This window comes from Schistocerca americana, chromosome X (genome assembly GCF_021461395.2).
Source record: "Schistocerca americana isolate TAMUIC-IGC-003095 chromosome X, iqSchAmer2.1, whole genome shotgun sequence".
NCBI lineage: Eukaryota > Metazoa > Arthropoda > Insecta > Orthoptera > Acrididae > Schistocerca > Schistocerca americana.
In genome coordinates this window covers 926,089,557-926,110,346 of record NC_060130.1, presented here as the reverse complement: position 1 = coordinate 926,110,346, position 20,790 = coordinate 926,089,557, and the positions used below count along the sequence as shown (strand labels likewise).

The 20,790-nt window shown below is 39.9% G+C and overlaps 1 protein-coding gene across 1 annotated transcript in view; it reads left to right on the top strand.

Moving 5' to 3' along the window:
• LOC124555203 (RNA exonuclease 1 homolog) overlaps positions 1-20,790 on the top strand; it is a 221,774-nt gene that overhangs the window by 14,586 nt on the left and 186,398 nt on the right. The window contains exon 2 of the mRNA XM_047129048.1: positions 13,472-15,355. Within this exon, the coding sequence (XP_046985004.1) occupies positions 13,472-15,355 (1,884 nt within the window). The remainder of the gene's footprint in view (positions 1-13,471; positions 15,356-20,790) is intronic.

Genomic DNA, 20,790 nt, shown 5'->3' with positions numbered 1-20,790 from the left:
AAACTCAGTGTCCTTTGCTTACTTGCCTACACCTCCTGGGGCACAGATCATTCGACTCCTCCCTGTCTTTATCAGGCCTTAGTTCTGTCCCATGTGGACTATGGTTGTCAAGTTTATGGCTCAGCTTCCCATTCCACACTGCTCCCTTGGACCCGGTCCATGATTGTGGTATCCGTTTGGCCATCGGTGCCTTTTGCATTAGCTCTGTTGATGGTCTTCTGGCTAATGGTGGGCTCCCACCCTCACCCCCGTTCCCCTTTCAGTTCAGTGGTCCCAGCTCCTGGTTCCCTATGCCTTTGCTGTCTGCTCTTTCTGTGCTTACTCCTCCCATTCTGATCTTTTTGTGGCTTCATGGCATCACCCACCCACTGCCTGCCCGTGAGTGGGTTTACTGGTTCGGCTCCGCCCCACTTCTCTATGCCATGATTTCCATCTTCCCTCTTTGTTTGTTGGTTGTCCTGTTCCCCACATCCTCCTCTCCCCCCCCCCCCCCCCCCCCCCCTGCTCCCCACTCCTTGGTTAGTCCCTCAGCCCTGGACTCGGATGGATTTCTTGTGGGGTGCAAAAGCCTCCATTGCTCTGATGGTGTTCCGTTGTTTGTTCTGTCCACTCTTATGGGAGTTTAGAGATGATTTTGCTTCTTACACTGATGGCTCTAAATCTACAAATCATTAGGGATATGCCTTCACTTCTTCCGTTGGCAGGGAACACTGTCTCTCTTGCTTGCCACGTGTGGGATGTCTAGTGCAGAACTGTGTTAGCCATCTATCAGGCCCTCTTTTGTATTAAACAGTTCTCCCTCACTCAAGTTTTGTTATGTAAGGACTCAATGAGTGGCCTTCGGGCTATCACCCATTGTTTTTCCTGCCATCCCTTGGCCTCTGCTATCCATAACCTTTTCGCTGATCTTGACCATGCTGCTCATTCGGTTGATTTCCTTTGGGTTCCTGGCCACATGGGTATCCTGGTTAATGAACTTGCTTTGCCTGGCTGGTGGGCAGCAACCTAGCCTCCATTCTCAGAGACCCCTCCAGTGGCAGATTTGCAGCTTCACATAAAATTCCTTTTAGCTCAGCTTGGGGAGCCACCATCCTCTCTAATAAACTTTGTGTGATCAAGGGGTTCTACCATGTGGTGTTCTTCCCTCTGTATCATCTGCTGCTGGGAATCTACCTTGCACTGTCATCTTTGTATTGGCCATATCAGGTTGACCCATGGATTTGTACTCCATAATGAGCACCCTCCTCCTTCCCCCATCCCTCTTTATTGCTGCGGAGTTCCTCCTCATGGTGATCCATATTTTGCTGGACTGTTCCCATCTTTTGGCCCTTTGCGCTAAATATGCCCTACCAGCTTTCTTGTCTTAAATGTTAGCTTGGTTACATCTGTCCTCGGTTTTCTTCATGAATGTGGTTTATCCTCTCAGATTTAAGTATCTGAATTTCCTTCCGGAATTGGTGTCCCTAGCTTAATGTTGGCATTAGTTTGGGAGGCCTTTGGCCTTGCATCCATGTTGGCCTGGTTTTCCCTCTTTTTTCCGTATGTTTTCTCTGGTCCTTTGTACTGTTTTGTTTCCCCTTTTCTTGTATCTTATTCCTCTGATGATGTCCAAGTAGTGTTGTGATCATAAAACAGTGTGGGGATTGGGATGGGTTAGCGGCAGTGCCGACACCCTGTCGTGCATAGTGTCTTTGGGGCAACCCCTGCTGTCACCCCCCCCCCCCCCCTCCCTCCTGCTCCTTCCTCTTCCTGCTGCCCCAGCATTCGTTTAGCCTTATTGTTTGCTTGTTTTCCTTTCCCACTGACTGGACTGAACTGTGCTGTGCTATTCCTCCTTTAATTTTTGTCACCTTAGATCATGGAACCAATGATCTCGCTGTCTGATCTTTCCCCAACCCACCAGCCAACCATTCAAGTCTGAGTGTATTTCATTTGTCTCATATATCTTGCATACCAGCTGGAATAGTTTTGTCATGGATAGGTCTCCCAAGGATCTCAATAATTCTGAGGAAATGGTGTCTACTACTGGAGCTGTGTGTTTACTTAGATCTTCAAGTGCACTGTTGAATTCATGCAGTATCGTATCTCCCACCTTGGCTTCACTTATTTCCTCTAGACCTTCTACGTATTTCTTCCACCTCTCAGCCATCCCTTCTTTTGTTTAGTACTTTCTTGTCAGATGATCTCTTAATATTAATACAGGTGCTTCTCATTTCTCCAAATGTGTCACAGTTTCCCTGTAAGTGGCCTCTCTGTACAGCTTTGCATTTATACCCCTGCCATTCCTGCGTTGCCACTTAGCACTTCCAGTCAGTTTCATTTTTTTGACGTGTTCAATTTTGCCTGCTTCATTTGCCACATTTTTATATTTCCTCCTTTTACCACTTAAATTCAATATTTTGTGTCTTATCCAAAGATTTCTACTGGAATTTTAGTTTTAGCGTATCTAATCCTCTGCAACCTTCAGTATTTCGTCTTGCCGTGATTTTTGAAAGTATGGGTGAAGTGACACACAGGTTGTCATTAGAATCTTGTTCAGGGGCTACTGAATTTCCATTTCTGATGTTGCCAAATTAGCTTCCGTTTAATTTCTAATGAGTACACCAAACTTCAACCTTCTTCCATTTCACAAAGTAACCTGTTTTAAGTGGAAATAACAATGTGGAACAGTAGCTACTGAAGTTACATTTGGGAAAAGTAGGGTTTGAATCCCCCATAAAACATTTTAAGTTTTAAGTTTTTGTGTCAGATCAGATGTATGCCATCATGCTACTTCTGAATATTGCAAGGACAATTTTTCACTGTTTATTTCCAGTTAGAGTTACTGATAACTGGATAGTTATCTTCCCCATCCTTAACTGAGCTAATGTGTGGTCTCTAATGACACTTACTGGTATCAAGCAACTTGTGACTGTTGTGATTTTATATATTTTGTTTATTCTTTGGCCGTTTCACACAGTAGGACATGTTAAGTGACAGAGAGATATATGAAAGCAGAGAAAGATTGGATTGGATTTTACAAGGATGAGGCAGCAAACTGGTCACAGCATTTTCAGAGGAACCATTCCAGAAGTCATGTTTAACTAATGCGTTAGGGGAAATGAGAACAGCCAAAAGTTAGTTGTTTGAACAGCGATTTGAATCCCTGTCATCCTGAATGCAAGGCCTCTGCAAGAAGACACTGGACTCTCATTGGCAGAACCAGAGTATTTATGTGAAATTGAACTAAGATGGTCTGCACACAAAAATTGATTAGTAGTAGTTACAGCAAATTTCACTATAGAAGTAATTACAAACTTTGATAGCAAGAATATTATGAAAGTAGCATGTTATTCATTAATAACTGTGTGATTTGTAGATCACTAGAAGTGAATCTAACATTGGGTCAGATTGGAGTAAACTTCAAAGTTTTAAAGCTCTGTAATAATTTATTCATTATTTATTTAATCATATGGGTAGGGCCCCCCGTCAGGCAGACCGTTCGCAGGGTGCCGGTCTTTCAGTTTGACACCACTTTGGCGACCTGCAGTCGATGATATTATGATGATGTTGATGATGATGATGATGATGATACCGATAGCACAACACCCAGTCCCTGGGTGGAGAGAATTCCCCAACCCAGCTGGAAATCGAACCTGGGCCCAGAGGATAGACAATCCATCACGCTGACCATTCAGCTACCGGGGGGGTGGACAATTTATTCATGAAAATACAATAATAGAAATGTTGATCCATTTACATGATGCAAAGCATCCTTTTTCTTCTCTGCTGAATATTGACTAATCCATATTGCAGATTAGATTTCCGTAGATGTTTAGCTCGCCAAAAACAGTTTCTATGTGCATGCCATACGTATTCTTTCTGTATATTTTCTTATGGCTCCTCATGTAAAGTGCAGATGAAGAAATCTCCAGTGAAGACCATTATTGGAGATCTTTAATTTGTCTCAAGCACCTGGATTCAATCCAGAGACAGCTTAGTGTTATGTTCGCACTATAACACAACAAATATTCCGTGATAACCAAATTTATTTGACCTTCATGTCACTCAAAACAAAACTTAAGTTCGACTACACAACACTTCGCATGGCTGTAGCGCCAAGGAGAAATCAGAGTCACTAGTAGAGAATACAAGTCCAAACCACTGCCAACCGGTCGATACCGACGTGTTGCAAGTTTCCAGCCAGGGAGGCCACAGTACGGTTCGGTTGTCGTGAATCCAGCAGCCGGGCAGCAACACAGTCATCGGTGAAGATTGAACTGGTTAAAAGGGCTCAGGGAGCTCGCTTAAATCCACCGGTCCGGCCAATCAGAGTGTTGATAGATGGCGCCCTTATACGGTTGCTCACTCTGTTGGCAAGGGCAGTGCCGCCAGGGTAATCCGTATCGATAGTGGTGTGTAGGCTGCCGCTAACCCTGCGACGACGCGTTTACTTGCGCCAGTTGTTGACATCGTGTGTGGCGCCAGCGGTACTTGCTGTGTGCCGCGCGTGTTGTAGCATGCCACGCCGAGTTGACGGCTGCAGTGCGACGGCTGATACGACACATAGTAATTCTGAATATTCTGCTACAAATTATAGTTATTTGTTTTTAATGTATGTGTTAGATTAGAAGTCTTCATCATTTCCGTCAATTTCGGAAAGAAACTTATGGTGTCTTCGGAACCCAGCTAGCAGTTGTCAGTGGTAGAACATGTCATAATTTGCATCTCATAGCATCTTGCACCCACAGCAGCTGTTAATTGGTACCTTGAAATCTTCTGCGTGATTCTGCTGCTTTGCACTATGTTGTCAGATGAAATGTAGTCTCATCTGTTTCCTGTGAAAGATGAAAGTTTTCTCTTTAAATGATGTGCTTCTGTTTGTGATATTAGCAATGGCAGTAAATATGCCATTACACAGAAGAGGCTGAATGAGAGACAAACTCTGCAGTATAGCTGTACTAAGCAATTTCTAAAGTTACACTGTACAGTCAACATTACTGTCATTTAGATTGAACCATGTATGAGTGTCGCCCAGAAAGTAATGCATGGCATTTTTCGTCTTCAACAATTCTTTATTGAACATAATGAAAATTACACACATGAAAGAAAGGTGTTTTATCTACACACCCTATTTTTCCACGTAATCTCCATCCCGTTCCATGGCCTACCTCGAGCACAAAACAAGGGCGTGTATGCCCTGTCAGTACCAATCCTTGTCCTGGTGGCAGAGCCAGTGCTTCACTGTGTGAATCACCTCCTCATCATCCTCAAAATGTCTTCCACGAATGGCCCAAACAAGTGGAAGTCCAAGGGGGCTAGGTCAGGGCTGTAGGGTGGATGGGGTAACACTGTCCAACCCTCTTTTGCGATGTGTTTAGTAGTCCTCAGACTTGTGTGGGGCTGAACGTTATCGCGTTGCAGCAAAATATCTCCTGGTTTACTGTGACACCAAAGTCGCCAGAAGTGTGTCTTGAGTTTTGTTAATGTGTTGACATACACTTCTGAATTAATGGTACCGCCTCTTGGCATCAATCAATGAGAATCACACCTTCACAGTCCCAGAACACGGTGATCATGACCTTATCGATGGAAGCAGTTGCTTTGAAGTTTTTCTTCTGTGGGGAGTGGGAATGGCGCCATTCCATTGAATGTCATTTTGTTTAGGGCATGGTGAACCCATGTTTCATCACTTGTCACAATCAGGGACAGGAAGGCCTCCCCCTCAGCTTCAGAGTGTTACATCAAATCAAGACAAATGTTTTTTCTGTGCGATTTGTAATCCACTGTTAGACACTGCGGGACACATCTTGCACACACTTTTGAATATCCAAGCGTGCTGATAATTGCATCTATGCTTCCTTTGCTGATTGACAGATGCAGCGCGCCAACTGCCGAGTCATAATGCATCTGTCCTCAAGAATGACATCAGCTCACTGCAACATGTCAGATGTGACAGCCATGGATAGTCTCCCCAACTGCTGCAAATCGTGCATCTCCGCTGAACTGCCTCCTTATGACCTCACCGTTTGTGCCCAGCGACTAACTGTACTTCTGTTGACAGCAGATGCTTCATAGACTTTGCACAAGTGCTTATGAATATCCCCCGCAGTTTCTTTCTCTGCAGTGAGAAATTCAATGACAGCACATTATTCATAACATACATCACCTACAGATGCCATTTTGAAACTGTCCTGCAGCTAAGCTATCTGTCTGAAGCGATTGAAACTTGGCACGCTCACTCACAAGACTTCATGGGGGTGTAAAGAAAATTTCAGGCTACAGGGAGATTTACACTGAAACACCAAAGAAACTGGTATTGGCATGCGTATTCAAATAGAGATGGACATGTAAACAGGCAGAATACGGTGCTGTGATTGGCAACGCCTATATAAGATAACAAGTGTCACAGTTGTCAGATAATATAATAATGGCATGTGACGAGAGCCTCCCGTCGGGTAGACCGCACGCCTGGTGCAAGTCTTTCGATTTGATGCCACTTCAGTGACTTGCGCGTCGATGTAAATGAAATGATGATGATTAGGACAACACAACACCCTGTCCCTGAGCGGAGAAAATCTCCGACCCAGCTGGGAATCGAACCCGGGCCCTTAGGATTGACAGTCTGTCGCGCTGTCCACTCAGCTATCGGGGGCGGACAGTTGTCAGATCGGCTACTGCTACTACAATGGCAGGTTATCAAGATTTAAGTAAGTCTGAATGTGGTGTTATAGTCAGCACACAAGGTAGTGATGAAGAGGGGTTTTCCCATATGACCATTTCACAAGTGCACTGTGAAAATCAGGAACCCGGTAAAACATCAAATCTCTGACATCGCTGCAACCAGAAAAAGATCCTGCAAGAATGGGACCGACGATGACTGAAGAGAATCATTCAATGTAACAGAACTGCAACCCCGATTGCTGCAGATTTCAGTACTGGGCCATCAAAAAGTGTCAGCATGTGAACCACTCAACAAAATATCATTGATATGGGCTTTTGGAACTGAAGGGCCTCTCGTGTACCCTTGATGACTGCATGACACAAAGCTTTACGCCTCGCCTGGGCCCGTCAACACCAACATTGGACTGTTGATGACTGGAAACATGTTGCCTGGTCAGATGAGCCTCATTTCAAATTGTATCAAGTGGATGGACGTGTACAGGTATGGAGAGAAACTCATGACTCCATGGACCCAGCATGTCAGCAGGGGACTGTTCAAGCTAGTGGATGCTATGTGATGATGTGGAGCTGGTGCAGTTGGAGTGATATGGGACCCTGATACGTCTAGATACAACTCTGACAGGTGACACGTATGTAAGCATCCTGTCTGATCACCTGCATCCATTCATGTCCATTGTGCATTCTGACAGACATGGGCAATTGTAGCAGGACAATGCAACACCCCACACGTCCAGAATTGCTACAGAGGGGCTTCAGGAACACTCTTCTCAGTTTACACACTTCTGCTGGCCACCAAACTCCCCAGACATGAACGTTATTGAGCACATCTGGAATGCCTTGCGACATGCTGTTCAGAAGAGATCTCCACCTCCTCGTACTCTTACAGATTTATGGACAGGATTCATGGTGTCAGTCCCTTCAGTAGTACTTCAGCCATTAGTTGAATCCATGCTACATTGTGTTACAGCACTTCTGTGTGCTCACGGGGGCCATACTCGATATTAGGCAGCTGTACCAGTTTCTTTGGCTCTTCAGAGTATTACAGAGACAGGAAATATAGAAAACGTAATATTCCAGATTAAAGTCCACAAGTGGCACACAGTTTTAGTCTGCCAAGCAGTTTTGGAGCAGTGCAACACTTTACTGCAAGTGAAAGATCCATCTTGGAGAAAATCCATAATTTGCCATGTTTTTCCAACTCCTCCTCTACGTAATTGCTCTGTACATTTTATAGATTTGTTGCTGCTCATCTACATTAATTTAAGAAGTCCCTCCTCATATTACGCAGTCACCAACATTCACCCATTATAAAAACTAAATTTGGTGATCAGCCTGAAGACTCTTATCTGAACAGTTTTCTGTATTTTTCAATTCCTTTTAGTGGTTTGTATTTACCATAACACAATCAAGTGTACCTATAGTATTCATAGGCAAACAGTATGATCTACTACATCATTCATTTTAGTGACTTCCCATCCTCATAACACAATTAAGTAGATGTGCAGCCCACAGAAGAGAAATCTCCTCTGTTTTATTGCTAATAGACATAAAATTCATGTAGAAACCTATAAAAAAAAAAAGGAGAATTTCATAACAGTATTTAATCATTTGCTCATAATGTAAAGACCAGTCCTCAACCGTATATTCACAGAATGTGGGCCGATGTTCATTTCAAATACATTAAAGTACTCAACTACAAATGATTAAATGGTTTGATGTAGTATGATGACCCTATTTTATTAAATAGACGTGTACATTTTTGAGTAGTTCCATCTGTCCATGATTTTTCTTAATTGTCTTGTGTTGTGTGTGCACTAACTACTGAATATACATAATTTGCTTAATAAGTCTTAACATGACTAACTCTTCTCTGTGTTCCATCCTGTAATCGTATGGTTAGTCCTTGTTGCATGTGAGGTGTGAAAACGTCTTGTATGATCTTGGAACATATAAACACTCAAGCTTCTCTGACAAATGTTTTTAGTATGGTAACCATTTTAGTACACAAAAAATTCATTGTTTTTCTCTTTGAAATCAATTTTTGTATTTAAGTCGGTTGGGTTTTTTAGTAATCATGCAATCATCAGGTGGATTTTGTTGTTTTTAAATCATGGAACATACTTTAGGCACGCACTTGTGTTGTCTGTTTGGTAGATAGTAATATGATAGAAACCATTATCGATACAAAATATTTTCAGGCATTGTGTGCAAAATGTATTCATGTATTTGTGGATAAGTGTTACCAAGTGTGTATTGAGATGAAACTTGAGTAGTGATGTAAAAATTTGAGAACCTTGTGTGGTTCAGTATTTATATCAATTTTACACTTCTAAGACCAAAGGATTTGGATTGCAGTGGCATATACATTATGCTTCCTGGTGTGCAGTAACTTTGTTTCATATGCTGTTTTCTTCTTCACAACAATAAAATTGATTGACATTAACTCTTCTGTTAACTAGCAACCTCTTCCAATGATCCAAAGTCATTAAGAAATTTATGATGCCTGGAAACTCAAAAGCATAAAATAGTAGTGCATTTTTATATTGCAATATAATTAGCTGATGAACATATAAAGGTTTTTATCTGTGTGGCTCCTCCCTCTGTCGGTACCACACCCCTCCCCTGTACACTTCTACATAGGAGCATTCTTTGCCAACCACCTGCTCTGCTGTTCCACCTGATTCCCACCCAGTGCCTCTTTCCATCTCCTTACCACCCAACCTGGTCAAATGACCAAGATTGCTGCCACCCCAGTTGGTCTGCAGTAATGGGAGACACTGTGTGTATCATTGGCAGTGAGAAACTGTAAACACTGCAAAGTTATATGGTAGTGACATTGTATGCTCTTTTCCCTTAATTTCCTGTATGTTACAAGCTCTTAGAGAAAGTGAAGAAATTGCAGGAACTGGTTTACTCTGATGTCATTGACCAACACGATTTGGCTCTAGAAAGTATTTCTTTCTCTTCTCTTCCATAATATAAAATTTCTTCTTGTAACAGATTAGTTACATGTAATGGGAAATGGGTGCAATGGATGACGACGAGGCCTCAGACCACGTCTAACCTTAGTATATGGGTGAGGGAGGTGGTGATAAATCCATGAAGCTGTGATCAGGATTTCTTCTTTAAAACCAGCAGACATATTTCACTGATTGTGGGAATAATGAAAATATGGTAGTTAAGACCTTAATAATCAACAAAACTGGAATCTATTTAAAACAACATGTGGCTATGTAACAAAAATGGGGGAGAGGCACTCCTAAGCTTGTCAGATTTCTTGCCAACTTGGTACTACTTTTTTAAAAATGTTTTGATTGTATTTTTGGAATGACACACATTTGCTTCCTTTCAGATTTTCATGAATGTGGCAGCTCTTGCTAAATCCTTTTTGATTAGTGTTTCGCACAACAGCACACTGTTTTACTCAACTTCCATCTATTCCCATGAGTTTTGCTACTACAGTTAACGTTTAATGTGTTACTTTTAAGTGCTGGAGGTCCATTTTGTATATGCAGTCAGACATTGTTTAGATTTGTCACTTAATGTGGAGCCTATGGTATATGCTGTGGACTGTGAAATTTCTGTAGACAAACAAAATGCGAGAGAAATTCTGGATGGTGTCATGAACACACTTAACAATGTAGATACATGGTTTTAATAAAATGGTTTTAAACTTAAATTTCAAAGACACTGGTTATGCAGTTCAAAACCAAACAAACAAACAAACAAACAAAAATCCATGACATTGGTATCATAAATAATAATAAAGTTACGGAAGAAGCTCAGACCATCAAATTCTTGGGATTAAACTTGGACAAAAATCTAAGCTGGCAAGCACACACAGATTATTTAGCTACTAAATCAAACAGCCTTTCTTTTCCAATGGACATATTGCCTCGTATAACAGACATAAACAGCAGGGAAGTGATGTACTGCAGTTACTTTGATCCATAATTAGACATACAGGGTATCCATAATTAAAGTTACAGCTTCACAATAGAAAGAGAACCACATGCAAAATAACATCAAATTTGAACAGCATATTATTGATGCAGGGGGAAACACTGTAGAACAAAAAAAAAAAAAGCTGTTTTATGGTTTGTGGCTGAGATGCCAAACATGGCTGTCTCCATGAAGGATCGCATGCTGCTGGTAAAGATCTTTTACAAGAACGGTGATCGTGACTGTGTGCCAGTAGCCCTGTTGATGTTCTGGACTCTCAGTGGCACGAAAAAAGGCATTGGTTCTATGTCTGCTAAGGCTCTGGAGAAAATGATTACAAAATTCGAAAAGACAGGTTCTTTTGAAGTGAAGTGCAGTGTGGCAGAGGGAGGAAAGCAGTTCATGCAACATCCTTCAAAGATGTGGCCACAGCGTAGTTGGGGGGATTGTGCGATAGTGTGCAAACATACAGCGCAAGGGGTATTGTCCGAACATTGGACGTGCCTGTGCACATGGTCCATAAAATCCTATGAAATATCGTGCATTGTTGTCCATACAAAACCAGCCATGTTCAGTAGTTGTTTCCTGTTGATCTCCCAACAAGACAACGTTCGCTCTGTAATTTCTTGCTCACATGGAGGTGGACAGTGAATGGCCATGGAACGTTCTGTGGACAGACAAAGTGCATTTCCATTTCCAAAGACATGTCAATATGCAGAATTGCGGAATACGGGCAATAGAAAATCTTCATGCACATCAGCTGGTAACACTTCATTCTGCAAAGGTGACTTTGTGGTGCGGGTTGATGGACTGGTAAGTACCTGCGGGAACAAACTGCTGAGGTCATCAGTAAGGAGATGAGTCCTGCGGATCCAGTTACCTGTACCATCACTGGTAAACACTATGAGAATCTTATGCGCACCATCATCATTTCAACCCTTCGTGTTCTGCACATTGCACAACCAGTGAAGTGACTTCTGCAGAGGCATTTTGGAAATGCTAGAATTATCATCCGTCATTTACCAACAGCCTGATTTTTAATCCTTGTGACTTCTGGCTGTGGGATTATCTGAAAGATTTGTTCAGTGCTTCAATTATAAACATAGCTGAATTTAAGGCATACATTGTGCTGTGCATTCTGAACATGACTTTCGAGACACTCCAATGTGTTGTGGAACATGGTGTTTCTTGATTTCACGATGTGGTAGAAAATGGTGGACAGCATATTGAAAATGTCTTGTACCAGTGTCCCAAGAATTAGAAACAGATGTCAATTACAAACCAGTTTTTCCCATCTGATGATAAATTTTATTTTGTTGCAGGAAGTTTCCCCCTGCATCAATAATGTGCTGTTCAAATTTTACATCATTTTGATAAGTGTTTCTTGTTCTACAGCATTTTTAAACTGGAACTTTAATTATGGATGCTGTGTAGTTTAATTTTCTGGCAGAATTCAAACCACAAGTCACAAATCCTGCTACTCCAAATAAGAATCATTAGAAAAATGTGTGGTGAACCTCCAAGAACATCCTATTGCCTTTTACCCAAGAACCTCAAAATATTACCTGCCCCTGTATTGTACAAATTTTACATTATCATTTTTTTACCCATTAATCCTGAGGTAACTGAAGAAAACTGTTTCAGACATATGCACAACACTAGACACAAAAAAATATCATGATTCCAAAACACTGCTCAAAACCCTGCCAGCAGACACCTTAGTACATTGGAATGAAAGTTGGCAATAAACTCATGGGTAGTGATTTACTGAGCATAGAGGTAGGTTTACCATAGAGAAAACCACATGGTCTGCTTGTGAAAAAATGCTACTACTCAGTGGAGGAATTTATGAAAGATGAAATGATCATCTGAATTGTGTGATTATTTATCATCATCATGTTGTGTATCATATTGTATTTATAAAATAAAGTTTGGGGAATTTGCACACTCAAAAGAAAACCAATTTGATGGCAGGCAATGAAAACCTCATAATTCCTTTTGTTAAATTTTACAGGTGACTCAAAATCAGTTTCTTAAAAAATAATATAAAGTAATAAATAAAGTTGCTACATGTGTAACTGTACAGTTGGAGCCTAGTTATTGATGGATTAGAGAAACCCATGCACTTTCAGATATCTCTTTGATTATGGAGTTACTGGAATTAGGAGCTTTCGGAGACAGATGGAGTTATGAGGTTTCCATTCCCAACCATTGAATTTAATAATATTATTGTGTTCAACATAAAACTTTACTCAGAAAAATAGTGATCGAGAATTAAGTAACTATGTACATCACAAGACAAAAATTAACTGTGTAAAATGTATGTACATGTATGTTTCTGACATGAGAATTAAAAAAAAGGACAAAAATTCGAGCAGATGATGTATAAAATGTTCATTATGAGAGGAATAAAATACAACACAACAGATTACAATAATGCCCATGTTCATAGTATCAAATGTTTTAACATAGAATAGTTTAAAAATGCTTTTAGCAGTTTGCTGCTCAAATTGTGAGCTGTATCTGAAATTCGTGTTATGGAAAAATTATAATTGTTAGTGCATGTTACTGTAATGCTGAAATATTTGGTAGTGGTATTGTGCTTGCCAGAATTACTGGTCACATCTATAAACATCAGTTTCATAGTCATTTGAAGGGAGAATAAATTGTCAAATTATAACATATGTTGAAGTGTCATGCTTGTTATTTAGATTGGCTCTCTTGGATAATAGGTGGCATTGATAACTATGTGGGACAACAGCATTTATTTGTGTTATTTTTGGATAGGTTTTTCCAAAATAAATTTGTTTTGTATGAAGGTATTTTGCAAACTATCCTGCAACAGTTGTTTCAAATCATGTTACAGATTCAGCCGAGCCACCTTCCTCAAAAAGCACTTCTGAAGCACCAGCAGAGACAGGAAACATGTTACAAAAACTGATCTCCGATGCTGTGAAGAAAGTTTTACAGCATTCAGATATTAACCCAAGTGCCTTAAATGTTAATGATATTGAATCATGTAATTTATCACAATCAGCAGTAAGTCATGTTATTGAAGAATTTGTTCCACCACTGGAAACTGTTCCAGTTCCTGTCAATCGTTATGTTCCAACAACACAAGTGTCATATAAACCAACCCCAATATCTGAACTTAAGAAGAGGCATATACCAATCCCGTACTCACCATCATTAATGAAATCAACAAAAGTCCTAGCAAAACGCCCATCAACAGAGATTTTCCCTGCCAAGAAACTCAAAATAGAACCTGACAGAAGTGCTGGGTTCAGTTCAGCTATTGAACCTCCACCATGGAGTCATACATACATTCCAACTCCAATGAAGTCGCCCTCACAGGGATCATCAGGTGAAGAATTGGATGCAAAATTCAGTAGTGATGAGTCAGATACTGGAGGTGTAGAAAAAGATGATGATTCAGAATTAAGTGTTCATAGGCCATTCTTAAGTACAAGCCACGAAAAACAGACTGATCTTTATGTTCCCACCACACTTAAATCATTAGACAGCAGTGATTATGAAGCACCTAGTAATGACAGTGCAATGTGTAGCATAGACTACAAACCTACTAATAAAAGTGGATCACACTTTGAACCTATGTATGTACCTCATAGGAGTAATAGCACAGAAAGTTCTATATATGAGCCAAGTACAGTGAGCAATATAGAGCCCGAGTACCGACCACAATGCATTCCTGAAGCAATAGATGAGTATCATCCAACATCTAAGTCAGAACTTAGCAGTAGAATATGTGAAGATATAGATATAACTAATGAAATCAATTTATTAGGAGAAATACTAGAAAATGATCTTAAGGATCAGCTATTATGTGAAAATGAAAATCTTGAGAGTGAACTAGCAAAAACCTGTGGAGACAAAGAACCATGTGTAATTCGTGAAGAGACAGATACAGCCGAACCTCACAAGCAAGAAGATACACATCAACAGAAAGTTAAGTTGAATGAGGCCACATCTAGTACAAATAACTTAAGCACCAAAAGTGAAAAAGTGGATAGTAAAAGTGAAAAAACAGAAACCAGGCCAAAGAAAAGCAAGAAGAGTGAGAAAAATGAGTTCAGTTCTGAAAGAAATAAGGATAAACATAAAAAGGCTGTTGAAGGTGACAGGAAACATAGTGGGAACTCAAAAAGTTCTCACGAAATTAGAAACAAGGCTGAACCTGAAAAGAAAGTAAATGATATTAAACATACAAAAGAAACAAGTAGAGAGAAGAAAACCGAAAGAAGACATGAACATACAAAGGAAAAATCATCAGGTAAGAAAACTGATACAGATTCTCATCCAGAGAAGAAAATTCATGTAGAAAAATCTGTGACAAAACATGAGAATGAAGAACATAAAAACCAAAAGAGTGCAACAAGCAATAATAAAAAACATAGTAGTAATAGCAGAGGTAGTAGTGCTCCTGAGGACAGTCGCTCTAAATATGCAGACTCAAAAAAGAGTTCTAAACATAAACCTAAATCCAATGAAACATACGACAAAGATACCAGTGAGAACAAAAAGAAAAAACAGGATTCTTCTACAAGGAGCAGTTCTTCTAGTAATCATAGACCTAGAGAAACATCCAAAGCAAAGCACCCTAAAACTCATTTCGATAGTAAAAGTGGCAAGTCAAACTTGCATCACAAGTCTAGCTGTGAAAGTAGTGGGCTGAAGCAAGAAACTGCTGAGAAAAGGATCAGCCCTGGTACGGAATCCAGCATACCTCTTGGTAAGTTAGTTATTTGTACATCAATAGTTCACATTAGTGTGGTAATTAAGTTCAGTCTGTAAAATTTATTATTAAATTCTGCCATATCAGTTATACAGTGTTGCTTACTTCTCATTTAGTGTACCAGTAGTGCTTTCAGTTCTGAAAAAAAAATTAAAGTGTAGATTTTTGTATATTGTGGTTTATTTATATTAAGTTAAAGCAGTGACACTTAACTTGAGGGACTCTCAAGGGCCTATGAGAGTTTTGTAAAGGGTTTGCATGTGCATCTAGAAATAGTTGTGTGTTCCTCTTAAGTGAAGTTTACATCAAGTTTCTGAGAAAGTATTTTAAAATGTTTTGTTCATATTTATGCTAGCTAATGCTCTGTGTAACTCCTAATAATTTGCAGAGGAAATATTTCTTGTCTGCCTTCGCCATTCCTCAAGGTGGTGTACGTATTGCCAGTTCTGTGAACAGGTCTCGTCAAACAGATGTTTGGGAAGTGCCTTTATTGTTTTGTCATCCCCGTTTTATACAGAGATTAGCTCTCACAGCTACAGGTATACCAGAAAAATTAAGAAAAACAATAAAAGAAATTATTACAATGGTAAATTTTATTAAGTCTTTTAATCATTTGAACAGCTGTGTATGGGCAGTGTGTGCACACAGACATTTATTTTTACATTCTAAAGGTCATTAGTTATCAAAAAACCAAGTGCTAAGAGTTGTTGTATGTCTATGTTTGTGCTTGGAGGTCTGGGGGACTTTGGCTGTTCACTTATGTAAGAAAATGAAACACCTGCAGCCATCCTTACGATGTCATTTATTGTATGGCTACCAGTTTCAGTGCTTCTGTGCAGCATCTTCAGGCCTGAGCATATAGTTAATAGTTGATGGTCAGAGAGACAACATCACAGTTACAGGAAGTCTGTGAAAACCAGTTGGCTACTGATACATCATGTATACAGATGGTGTTAGCCCCCTCAGCATCAACTAAGGCCTGAAGATTGTGCACTGAAGCACCGAAGCTGGTAGCTATACAATAAATGACATCGTAAGGAAGGTTGTGAGTGTTTCATTTTCTTACGTAAGTGTTAAGAGGTCTCTTGTGACTGAAAGATGAAATAATGAACTTCCTTAAATAAAATGTGACAAGGAGAATCCTATATCAGGGTGTATGCGACCTGGGACAACCGGGAAATCCGGGAAAAACCCGGGAATTTTTTCATCCGGGAAAAACCCGGGAATTTTTTGGAATTCCGGGAATTTTTCATTGTTTTAGCTTTCAGTTAATTTTTTTTTAAATTTTGGCTGCAGAATTGATTCTCTAGCAAAGAATGTTATTGTATCCTGCTACTGGAGAATGAAACTGCAGCAATAAAATATAAACGAGAGGGAAAAAAATAAAACTTTAGTGACAAAGGAAATGTGCAATTTACAACAACAAAAAACCTTGCACGCACAAGCGTTTGCAAATAGCAAAAATATGTCAAAGGCCGTAGGGCGCAGACTGTAATTCTTCGTAACAATAAACTGCTTGCTATGAGCATGACGTCACAACTGTTCACATTAGGTTCGTTTGACCAATTGCCAGCGCTCTGTTGCGCATGCGCATTTGACTCGCGTATAAGCAGTACCTTCTCCCGCTACTTGAAGTTTGGCTGTTAGCTGTGTCGGTAGCAGTAGCAAGCAGCCAGATGCAAACGAGAAAAATTTTTCTCGTTCGCCCAAGCTGCCAGATTCACGCTTGCACAGAGTTGCCTGAGTTGTAGTGGGGAGGGGGTTAACCTCCACGTGATGCGTGTTTACGTTAAGTGATTTCGCTGCTTCTCTTCGTGTACAGCTCCCAAGTCAAATGAAAACAAAATGGATTTCTGTGGCCGGGGAGCTATCAAGTGAATTAAAATACATTCACATAATTATGGAGGGCAAAAATATGTTATTAATTTCAGTTTTCTGATTTTATTTTATTTCCAAGTTAGTAGCAGTCAAGCATTAATCGCCTTGCAGAACAGTTAAGTTATTTTTACAAGTTTGCTAAAGAAATTTGGCTTTATAAATCTTTCCGCTGAGGCAATCATTTTATTTGAAACGAAGTGTTTCATTCTACAGTATTGGCTAGTTCCAACTTTTCGCTGAATTTCAAGTGCACGTTATCATCTTCTGCCATATATGGCACTATGCCATAATAAAGAACCAAAAATGAGATCGTAGAGTACTGGTACTCCAAGAAAATTTACATCCCAAAAACCACACTGAAAAGCTTAATATCAGATGGGACATACTTCATTGTGAATCTGGAAAAAGCCAATTCGCACTTCAAGCTGAATTATGCATTTTAGTATGGTTTACGAAATTCCGATGCTCTTTGCTCTGATGCCCTGTTTCTTTTATGGTGTAATGTAAGCTCGTTTAGTGCTTTATACACATGAACATACGGGCTTCCTACACCACTGCAGTTGCACACGCACAATAATGCCTGTTTTCTGGCGCTCTCTGGAAACTGGTAAATCGAACCTATTTCTAACAGTCTGCGGATAGTATTGTGAACGGTGGTTAGAAAAGCGTTACTTTCAAAGTAAATTTCTTTTTACGCAAGATGAATTATGTTACGTGTGAGAAAGTGGGATGGATGTCTAAATCACAGAGCGTTCGAAACTGAACAGTTTGAGGACCAGCCACTTACAAGAATTTCGAGCCGAGACATTTATGTCATAATATTAAATTTACTGGCACATTTGTGTGATGTATCTTAAAGTATAACATACTCAAAAAACATAAATATTACATGTGAAAGCTAAGCTTCTGTTGTAGCGTGTTAATCTTAGAGACTAATATTATATGTGAAAGCTTAGCTTTTATTGTAGATATACGGTACTGTGTACATTAATGTAAACCATTAACTTTTCCTCTTGCGTGTTCATGCTATTTAACCAGTGATCTTGCTATTGGCTGACTATAACACGTGTCCTATGCTCTGAATAGCTGCTGTTATCGGCTGACGAGATCTCGTGGCTTGAGATATGACTCGCTTACAAAAGGACATCGCAACCTCGGTTTCAACGCTCCGCAAACTAACGCGCTGTGTTTGGTGCAATTCGAATTTATACTTTCGTAATACGAAAATATGCAACGTATATGTTGCTGCAAATCAAAGGTCTTTCCAACACTTCTCTCCTTTTATTTTTATTTTTTTTATTAAAAGTCTCTCCAAAACTTCTCTGCCCGTCTTTTTTTTTTTTCCCCCGGGAAGTTCTACGCGATTGTATAAAACGGTACCCATTCAAAGAATTGATAAGTTTTACAGTTCTGAGGGAAAATCTACTGTCACTTAGCACAGAAAAAGTGTATTTTTGCCCAGGAAAAAGCATAATTTTTAAACGGGATATCCGGGAGAAATCCGGGAGAAATCCGGGAATAATCCGGGAATTTTTTTTCCTTATCCCCGTATACACCATGTATATGGTGAGCCTAGGAAAGCAACTGCCAGCATTAAAACCAGTAAGTAAGTGTGACATCTCAACACAAACACAAACATCTGAGTTAGAGAAATACACCTCCTCTGAACTCTCAAATGCACTGTAACTAGTGGGTCTTACAAGCAATAGTATTCACCATCTAGAAGATAAAACACCAACATCCTTGTCCTTGAAAATGTCAACACTTTCAAGTAAAGAAAAATGTTCAGCAAAAAACTGGCCAAAGTCCAAGAAAATCATATTAAAATCATCAGATCACCAAGCACTGTCATTTTCCAATGGCAAATGCAGAGTTGCAGACACTGATGTCCCCATACAGGAATAAAATGGCCTAAATTTTTTTCCTTTACATCTGCATGTCACCATGTCAGAGAGAAATGGGGAAAGAAAAACCTCACTGAAAGATTGCTGCAAGTTTTCAATGGAGGGCAAAGTGGCTCTGAACACACGTTGGAGCACAAACTCGGTCACAATAGCAGTATACCATAATTTAACTGAATGTTGCATGTATGCTGATCAGAGGGTTCAGTATGTGCAGATACTTTTAAGTGACAATTGGAAAAATGTGGATTGGTTTTTGAGTTTTATGAAAAATTAACAAGAATTGGAGCGATTCAAGCTCACACAGAGGCGTACCAATGGTTGTAATTCCCGCTGATCATTTGTGCCTGGAGATGGAATGGGGGAAGTGACAGTCATAAAATCACCACACCGTAAAATGGCTTGTGGGGGTATTGATGTAGATCTAGATTAATCTCAAGGGGAGCTGATTTTAATGATTTTGAGTGGCACAACTTTTCTTCAAGTGTCAGGACATGTGCATTATATATAAATTCTATGCCTGTTTGATATCCATCTTACATACCAGTGACCAGTGCAGTGATTCAGATAGAAAGAACAGATTTCAGTTGTCTATTACAGACTACCTATAAAAGATGGAAACACACAGTGCATGTCATTGGATTGAAGAAGGTTGTAGCCGTGCTCCATCGATCTGCTGTCGTCAACTTCTCTGATGTAAGATATTGATGTTGTTATTTACTGTACATGCCCGACTTTCCGTTATATCTACACATCAGATGGAGCAGCCACAAACATCTTCACTGTAATGGTGACTAAATTTCTGGTTTTCATAATAATAATAATAATAATTGCCGTGGAGGCCCGGGAAAAGAATAGGCCTCCGGTATGTTCTGCCAGTCATAAAAGGCGACGGCAAGAACAAACCACTAATAGGGCTAACCCCCCTTTTAGTGTGATTAGTTGGTTCAGGACAGAACTAATGAAGCCTCGGACAAGCGCTGTCATGGTCGGGGACGACGCTTGAACCCTATGCCCGTCCACAATGGTAACGACACTGCTAGCCACACGGGAAATGATTTAAATCCAAATAGAGGTGTTTTGCAGGATATGCTTCCTGCAACCACTCTAGAAGGAAAACAAAGACAGAGGATGAGATGGTCAGATGAAGTTAACCGACACCTCATGTTCTGTTATTACCAAGCAACAAACTTTGGAACCAACACAACTGGATACAGATCACAAGTACACACAACATTTATTACCAGATACCCAGAATTAGAATTTTTAACAGAACAATGACTAGCTGATCAGATCTGTGTAATAATAAAAAATGACAGGATACTCCAGTCAGAACTAGAAAACATCAAACAACAAGTACAACAAATACTGGAACAAAATAATGTGCTATCAGAAGAAGAAGAAAATACAGTAATGGACTCAAACATCCCAGAGCAAACAAACAAAGAACAACACGCATCAATTAAACAATCAGAGGAAAACGAAATCTTAAGACAGCCACCAGAACAAGCACAAATAGAACACGAAGTGACACACATGTTAGATATAGAAGAAAAATGTCAGCTGACATATATAGAATACAAAGACACAAATACAGACATTAGACCATTCTTGCATAGACCACGAAATAACCCACAAGTCGAAACAACAACA